General features: G+C 35.2%; 1 protein-coding gene across 1 annotated transcript; it reads right to left on the bottom strand.

Annotated features, from left to right (window-relative positions):
- Positions 1-303: 303 nt before the first annotated feature.
- LOC149802122 (ileal sodium/bile acid cotransporter-like) lies at positions 304-8,480 on the bottom strand. The gene is made up of 4 exons (XM_089954392.1): positions 8,417-8,480; positions 7,399-7,841; positions 6,237-6,441; positions 304-873 (listed from the first exon to the last, which is right to left on the bottom strand). Exons 2-4 carry the CDS (start codon positions 7,803-7,805, stop codon positions 403-405), a joined length of 1,083 nt encoding a protein of 360 aa, XP_089810518.1. The 5' UTR covers positions 7,806-7,841; positions 8,417-8,480; the 3' UTR covers positions 304-402.
- Positions 8,481-9,002: the final 522 nt, after the last annotated feature.

The raw sequence follows: 9,002 nt of genomic DNA, 5'->3' as shown, positions 1-9,002 counted from the left end.
GAGATGTTTTGATGAATATTTACCAACTTTGGAATTCATGGAGATGTTCGACGAATATTTATCAACTTTGGAACTAATGAGATGTTTTGATGAATATTTACCAACTTTGGAATTAATGGAGATGTTTTGATGAATATTTACCAACTTTATAATAATGGACACATTTTGATGAATATTTACCAACTTTGGAACTAATGAGATGTTTTGATGAATATTTACTAAACTACAAATTATCACTAGACTGAGTGTTGCATACCATAATCAGCATGGTTGGTTACTAGTTTACTCAGCAAAAAATAAATTTTACCCATAGACGGCTGATTACAGGTCTAATTTGCCACCCCACCCCCAATGGACATTCCTTGCATTGGATATTTTCTTTCATATGGATCTTTTCATTGCTTATGAAACTGAGAAATGAGTCTCACTGGGACCATTCTTAACTATGTCTGTATGATCCATTTCTTGAGTAGGAACACTCATAAACTTGTCTTGCTTTGATGCTCTCCTTTTCTGGAACCCAATGATGAATTTATATCCTAAGACAAACAGACAACTGTTTAACAGCACAAAAACACCATACAGCAAAGGAAACAGACCAATCTTCGGAATCATGTGTTGAGGGAAGGACAAACTAATCAATGTCATGCTGAGGGGGAAATTCTGAATTCCTGTTTCCAAGGCAATGGTCCTACATCGCACCTGGTCCTGCCTGAATACCAGAGCCACAAGGTAGCCAAAAGCAAAGCCAACAAATGGGAGAAAAAATGACCCAACATAAATTTTCCATGAGGACTGGTACATGAAAGGATATAGTATACTGACCAGTGTCATGGTCAGTATAACTGCAAGGATTCCTACATAGCTTCCAATCTGAAAAAAGAGAAGAAATCAATTTATTTGTATAGATTATTCTTTATTGGGGTGTAGTATCTTTAGCAGTAATAAGATCAATCCAGTTAACTTTTCCAATAATCAAATTCTAATACATCGTTATATTTAACTCAGTTTTAACGTGTATGTAATTTTATTATTTAGAAATACAGTGATGGTGGCATGCTAGCATGCCACATTTAAGAAATAACTAATACCTATCTGGAGTCACTGTTTTTTGGGGGAGATCAAGGGGTATATAAACCAAAGGTTGTTCACAGGTTCAATGACCCCTTGATCTCATAAACAGGTCCCTGATAGGTGTGATTTGTTTCCTTTTTAACCAACTTCATAAAAAGTTTGTATCATCTAGCCAAATGAAAGTAAGTAGTAAGGGTTTGCTAGATTTATAATCCTTCTCCAGTGAATATTATTTTTTCTATTTGAAACTGAGTACATGTACCTCTATTCAAATTAACCAGTGAGAATTGTTCAGATTAGTGAATGCTTTCAAACTTGTAACTGCAACATTATGAACAAAATCAATCAATTGGAAGTGAAAGTATTCATTATATTATAATGTAACTTCATTATAGATTGGGTGGTGAATTACAGGTGGAGAAAAAGTACACAATGTGAGTAGGATTGAGTAAGGTTAAGCATACAAAGGAGTTGTCACAAAGATTAATCGGGGGCCCCGAGTGGTCGAGTGGTCTAAAGCGCTCTCCGTTACGGATCACTGCCATCTCACCTCTGTCTGCGTGGGTTCAAGTCTAGGATTCGGTCAATGTGGGTATGTGAGAAAGCTTGCCAGTAGCTTCTCATGGGTTGGTGGTTCTTCCTGTGGTTTTCCCGGGTTCTTCCTCCACCATTAATACTGGCCGCCATGCATATCCTATTGTGTGCTCAAAAATGGCATAAAACCCCACAACAACAACAACAAAGATGAATCTAGCTATCAACCTTCATAAATTCTTGATTGAAAAATATAGGTTGGCACATGCTGCCTTAACAGGCAGTTCACTCTGTCACTCATTAGTGGAATGATGACTGACTCAAACCACTTTTCTTTTAGCCTCTCTTCCTCTCTAACGGTGGTGATTGAAATTGCAGTGGAAGTAATCAAATCAAATACAATGGGAAACCATGTAGAAAAAGTGCATAGGACTTTAAACAGTGTGTGTCAGAGAAGTGTAGAATGTGAGGCAGATTGAGTGCGAGGCTGACTGAATCTGGCTGTCAACCTCCATGAATCCTTGGTTGCAAAATATCAGCTGGCAAATCCTGCCTCAGTTTGTACTGACATTAAATTTGGACTTTTGAACAGTTGGCTCTGACATCATCCATCAGTAGACCGATGTCAGAGACGTGGATCACTTATCTATCAGCCTCTCTCCCTCTCTAATGGTGGTGATCGCAATTGCAGGGGAGGTAATCATACCAAACTCTAGTAAACGTGAACAAGGGTTAAAAAACCCAGCCAATATTCCAATACACATCTGATTTAATAATACAATCACCCCTTGCAAGCTCAGAGTTGTAGAATAAACCAAATGTGCCTCCGGCACGTGAGGCAACCAACTTAGACAACCATGTTCTCTTTTGATGCATTCCATTTTCATGTTCCAGCTGAGACAATCTTTGATTTTTTAAATCTGTGGTTTTTGGACTTTGTATTTAAGGAATTTGCCCTTGTTTATGTAGCCAGTATAGCCAGACTGTGCTGATATATATATATATATATATATATATATATATATATATATATATATATATATATATATATATATATATATATATATATATATACACACACACACACATATGTCCTTACATACATCAAAAACAACAACAAAAACATGTTTAAAAATAACATTATTAAAGTCTGTATTGCATTTAAAACACCAAATAAAAAAAACAATACTGGATCACAATGTCAACACAAAGAAGGTTCAGATCTAACTCCAGGTAGAAATAGTCGAATAGTTTTTCAAAATGCATTGTTTCCCACTGGACAATAAGACTGCAAAATCTTGTTGGCAGTAAAATTGTGTGGCTGTCCACATTTAAAATCTCCCAATGCAAAATCTTTTTGCTGGTAAAATTGTGCGTTTTTCTTCTTTTGAAATTCCCCAATGCAAAATCTTGTTGCCAGTAAAATTGTATGGTTGTCCACTTGTGAAATTCCCCAATGCAGTCACTTTCAAAATGATTAATCAACAGTGAATCACATTTAGCTCTAATTGTCTAATCTACTTATTAATTTATTTTGAAATGATATGAAAAATGCATAATTTAATCAACATTTGGATTTGAATAATTATGACTTGTCCGTTTCCCTAAATGCACATTGAGCTCAAAGTAATTGATATAAAAGAACCAATTTGTAAGAGCTAAAAAAGATGTAATTGTGGCTGTCAATTTGTTACGAGTTTATGCTCTTATAATAACAGAAAAGAGTGAAAGACAACAAGTTTTGTAAAATTTAAGAAATAATTTATTTCCCAAGAATACAAAGTGAAAATGAGAAAAAAGAACTTATGGTATTGCGAATTAAAACCAAAAATAATCCAAGAATTGGATCAGATGCAAGTCCTAATAATTTAAAGTCCTGAAAAAAATTCAGTACAAGTCCCAAAGAAATCCAAAACTGAAGTCCATGACATGTCTGTTATAGCCTACAGAGTGCTGATGAGTCAACAGTCTCTTCTTGAATCACAGACATATTATTCCAGGTTTGAATTCAGTATAAATTCCAATGAATGTCTTTATCCAAGAATTTTATCATAAGTTTGTTTCTCCAGAATTCAATAATTTAAAGAAAATAAAATTCAGTCCAAACTGGTCACAATATTAATACAAAGACAGTGCTAGATGTTAAAGCATGAAATTCCACAATGACAAGATTATATAGTTCTCAACTTGACCTCAGGTCACAATTAGCATTTTTTATTAAAAAAAACATTACTTAATGGAAAATAACCATCTAGAATGATCTAATGAACCTTGTTTACTTACAATACAATAACCTGTAAAATTAATTTAGGAATCTCCTAAACCCTGACCCAAAGCAATATATTTACTCCTTGTTTTCCAGAATAATAATCCTGATATTAAGCTCATACACATAGGTAATAATTGAGCTATGTATTAGTTGTTGACACAAATAAAACAAAAAGTCAATCAGGTCAAGCACAAATGAACTCAGTTTTGGACAAGGTCAAATTCAGCATACAATGTTACATTATAGTAACATGTATTGAAATTTAAAAAAATTAAAACAAACAAATTAAATATACATAACACTATAAATTACACTTTGTCATTTATGATTATCATTTTACAACTGTTATTGTATTTGTGTGTGTGTGATTTGGATTTGTAACGTAGCTTTAACAATTTTTCAGTCATATCACTACGATGTCTGCAGTGTGACAGTTTATTGTGACACATAGTGCTGGGGCATCATGCCGTATCATGTAGTATGATGTCCACCCAGACACATTATCCCGACACCAAGCCAACCAGTCCTAAAACTAACCTCTTAATGCTCAGCAACAAGTGAGGCAGCTGTTAGTACCATTTTTGTAAGTCTTTGGTATGACTCAGCCAAGGATCGAACCCATGACCTCCCACATCCAAGACTGACACTTTAACCACTTAGGCCACCTGAGCGGTAAGGTGTTATTGTAAAATCATTCTCTGCATTATGCATAGAGTCAGTATTATAAGTTCAGAATTACTGTTAGTTTCAAATGTTTTGAAGCCTTCTTCCTGATATGATTGTGAAGCTTATGCCAGTAAATTTCTTTGGTCTTCCCAATAAAATGTTTATATTTCCATTTACTAAAATATACTTGTTTGTTTATACATTATTTGACTTCATTTCAGTTTGTTGAATTTTTTTCCTCTTGTGCTGGATATGAATATGTCATGAAAATTACCAAATCCATTTTTCATAGACTAATACTTATATGATATGCTTCCAAAATTCAAAGAAGAAAATGACAAGAAAAGACAGACCTAACTAGTACAGTGTAAGTATTTATCATTATAATGTGTCTGCATAGAATTTTATGAATAAGTAAGTGCCTTTACAAGTCAGCTATATCTAAGTACATTGATAAAGCCAATGCATGATGGAGATTGAAAACAATTAATAATCTCAGCATGCATGTGTTTGAGAATGGTGGCTAAAGAGAATGTAATTATTTGAATGAAGATTTGTTCCTGGTGTCTCTTCTCAGCAGTTGTTGTTTTGCAATATCCTAATCAGAGCAAGAAAATAAACATGCCCATTACAGTGAGCTTAACATCTGGCATTAGCCAGTCTTCAATTGCCTGGTGATGTCCATTGCAGTGAACATAACATCTGGCATTAGACAGCCCTGAATTGCTTGTGATGTCCATTGCAGTGAACATAACATCTGGCATTAAACAGCCCTGAATTGCTTGTGATGTCCATTGCAGTGAACATAACATCTGGCATTAGACAGCCCTGAATTGCTTGTGATGTCCATTGCAGTGAACATAACATATGACATTAGACAGCCCTGAATTGCTTGTGATGTCCATTGCAGTGAACATAACATCTGGCATTAGCCAGCCCTAAATTGCATGGTGATGTCCATTACAGTGAAAATAACATCTGGCATTAGCCAGACCTGAATTGCATGGTGATGTCCATTACAGTGAAAATAACATCTGGCATTAGCCAGACCTGAATTGCTTGGTGATGCCCATTACAGTGAAAATAACATCTGGCATTAGCCAGACCTGAATTGCTTGGTGATGTCCATTACAGTGAAAATAACATCTGGCATTAGCAAGACCTGAATTGCTTGGTGATGCCCATTACAGTAAACATAACACCTGGCATTAGCCACACCTGAATTGCTTGTGATGCCCATTTCAGTGAACATATCATCTGACATTAGGCAACCCTGAATTGCATGATGTCCATTACTGTCCAGTGAATATAACATTTGGCATTAGCCAGCCCTGAATTGCTTGTGATGTCCATTACAGTGAAAATAACATCTGGCATTAGCCAGACCTGAATTGCCTGGTGATGGCAGGAAATATATTATTAGGCATGATTGACTATGCCAGGTAGGGGTAAAATAGTAAACATCTGGCAAAAAAAATATCAGATACATTGTAAACCATGGCAATCAAAATCTAGTTGCCACTCTGCTGTGAATGTGATACACACGGTTGACTAAAACTAAAATTTAGCTGTCCCAGACTATGGCAATTAATTTTTCTACTCCTGATACATATTTATTAAGTTATTTGGTTTAATAGTGAAACACATTTGAATTTTGTTAGAATATTTTTTAGATATGCTTGTAATGTCTTACCTTTAAAATAAAATTTGCTATTTTTGCAAACCGCCATCTGATGAATATTCCACATGCAGCTGGTACAACAGTCATTACTAGAGATGTGATGATATTGATGTAAGGAACTGTAAGTGATTCATCTGTCCAACTTCGGCTGTACAGCCAGATGTTAAAGGGCATCATGCCCAATGCTAGCACTGTAGACAGTGTTGTCATAGTGAGACTGCAAGGTCATATCAAAGTCATAGGTTAGAGCTACTTTTAAAGTGCATAGCTAAGTAACATACTTGTTTGGTATTTATCAATAGCAATTTTATTGGTGATGAAAAGGTAGAAAATTAATTGCATAATACCAACAATATTTTATATAAGTAAATTAAAAACTATATCACTTGGTCCCAAAAATTCAAAATAGTTCATAGCTTAAAATGTAGATCTCTATTTATTCCCCAAAAGCAAAATTACATTTTTATACAAAGCATACTTTCTTATCTCAGCACTGGAAGCTTTGTGAATAACAGATATATGTTCACATCTATGTGTTGTTATTCTTTGGGGAAACTTAAAAGTTAACACTTTTGGAGTGATAGTATAAGAGTACAGTCATGTACATTATTATAAATCAAACATCAGTACTAAAAGTGTTTAAGGCACTAAACTATCAGTTTTACAGATTTGACTGAAAATTACCATATAATCTTCTCCAATTAGTGTCATATTCAAATAATTAAAGCAATTATGGTCAATCAGAGAGCAGATTAGTCTGATTAGACCGTATGCATCATGTCAGTTTGACAAACATGTCATAGTAAAGTGATTATGGCCAGTGCATGCATGCTTGTTGGACAAACACAAACACTGAGACGTCTACATATACTTGTCAACATTGTATTTTTCTGTAAAAGTGAAGAGTTTCTTAAGAAACTGTACCACCATTTTTTAAATTTTTTTGGCTGATAACAAATATATCACAAAATTGAGATGAAAATAATAGATCATTAAAAATGTCATTTATACATATTATACAGTGGACACTACATAGGTGTCTAACCATTACGGCATCTCAAGACAAGATTGGATATAAACTCATTGGATTTTCAGGCAAACAATAAAATGGCGGGTGAGAGAGATCAGTGGAGTCTAGGGATTTTGTCTGTTATGCATGTAAAGCAGTATTTACCTGAGGGGGACATCTCCATCAACCCAATATGTAAACATATTTGATGTGGACCCTCCTGGGCAACAACCCATCACCAGCATACCAATTGCTGCCAATGGTTCCAACTTCAAGACATGTGCAAATCCAAATGTTGCCAGGGGTAAGACGATGAACTGGGCAACCATACCAATAGCGGCTCCAATTGGCTTTTTAAGATGATGGACAAGGTTTTTGATTTCAATGGTACAGCCCATCCCGAGCATGATCACCACTAATGTCATGGTGATTACCACATCTGATGCCACTTTCAGGGCTGAGGAACCACCTCCTGGTGGTCCAGCTGTCTCATTGCTCCAGGTCAGGTTGCCACTGGGATATATTGAGATGTTGGCTGTGAAGTTGGATGATACAGTATCCATTATCTTCATTGATGGCACAGTGATCTCACTTTTCTTAGTAAATGCCTGCAAAAAAAAACATTTTCTCTTAGAACGGCCATGATCTGTTCCATACAGTTACGAAAATGGTTAATTTAAATCTTAATTAAATAGATAGATAAAGTATGCAAATGGAATGTGGTGCAAAATCACATATACCCATGCACATGCAAGTTATACATTGAATTTATCAAATATGCAATAACTTATTTGATGGCATAATGTCTTAAAATTGATAGTGGCATCAATAGTAATAGTAGTAGTAGTAGTGACATTGGTAGCACTAATAGTAGTAGCAGTGGCATAGCAACTCTCCAAGAAACCCCTGCAACTATGTGGGGTGAGGGTAGGGGGAGCCAAAAATTGGGGGGGGGGGTTTGGGGGGGGCAAAAATTCCTTCAAGTGCCACTAAGTAGCGGTAATATTAGTAGTAGTAGTTGTAGTAACATCAGCAGCAAGAACAGCTGCTATAATAGTAAAGTGGTGGTGGTGGTAATAGTAGTGGTAGCAGCAGTAATATTATTAGTAGTAACAGAAGTGGTAATTTCCCCCCAAATTACAAATTGCAATGAAGTGGCATATACACACATGTACTAACTTACCTTCTATCTCAATGTGGCATTGGTTCCCAGGCATTACAACTCTGAAGAGTCACGTTCATTTATCCATGTCCTGTTCATCTTATCTTGAGGTTGGCATGACCCCACAACACTATCAGCCAGTTTACTGTATTGTCTGTAAATGTTCACTCAAACAAATTTTAAGTGCACTATATCCATTCAAATCAATAATTGGTTCTGCCCTATAATGTATTGTGCACGGAACTTTGGGAGTTACTAGTTTGTAAAGTTAAAATATTTACTGAAATTTTAATGAATATTTTTACTTTTAATAATTTGTACATATCAAATATAATAACTAAAAGGTGTACACAAAATTAAAGGCAACACAGTAAATCATGTTCATCTAATTTGACTAGTAAGATTAAGGGAATCAGTATGTTTAGTTTGACCTGTACATCTCTGGGAACCAATAAAGAAGGCATGCTTGCATTACATATTTAGTTTTTTTATATCTATGTCAAGGTCAGTTTCCATAGGTTGGCAAGATATTACCTTTTCAAGAATGTGAAAACACATTTTTAATGAATATATTCATATGGTTTAAGATGAGTCCAACTGCAAACTG

The sequence above is a fragment of the Sinohyriopsis cumingii genome, chromosome 4 (genome assembly GCF_028554795.1).
Source record: "Sinohyriopsis cumingii isolate HCF-2022 chromosome 4, ASM2855479v2, whole genome shotgun sequence".
Classification (NCBI taxonomy): domain Eukaryota; kingdom Metazoa; phylum Mollusca; class Bivalvia; order Unionida; family Unionidae; genus Sinohyriopsis; species Sinohyriopsis cumingii.
This window is presented reverse-complemented; position numbering and strand designations above follow the sequence as displayed.

Excerpts from the sequence above, each read along its gene's own strand:
- LOC149802122 (XM_089954392.1), bottom strand. The coding sequence starts at position 7,805 with ATGAAGATAATGGATACTGTATCATCCAACTTCACAGCCAACATCTCA. Across the intron at positions 6,442-7,398 it reads GATGGAGATGTCCCCCTCAG|TCTCACTATGACAACACTGT; the intron begins GTAAATACTGCT and ends ATGACCTTGCAG. Across the intron at positions 874-6,236 it reads TAGCAAATTTTATTTTAAAG|ATTGGAAGCTATGTAGGAAT; the intron begins GTAAGACATTAC and ends CTCTTTTTTCAG.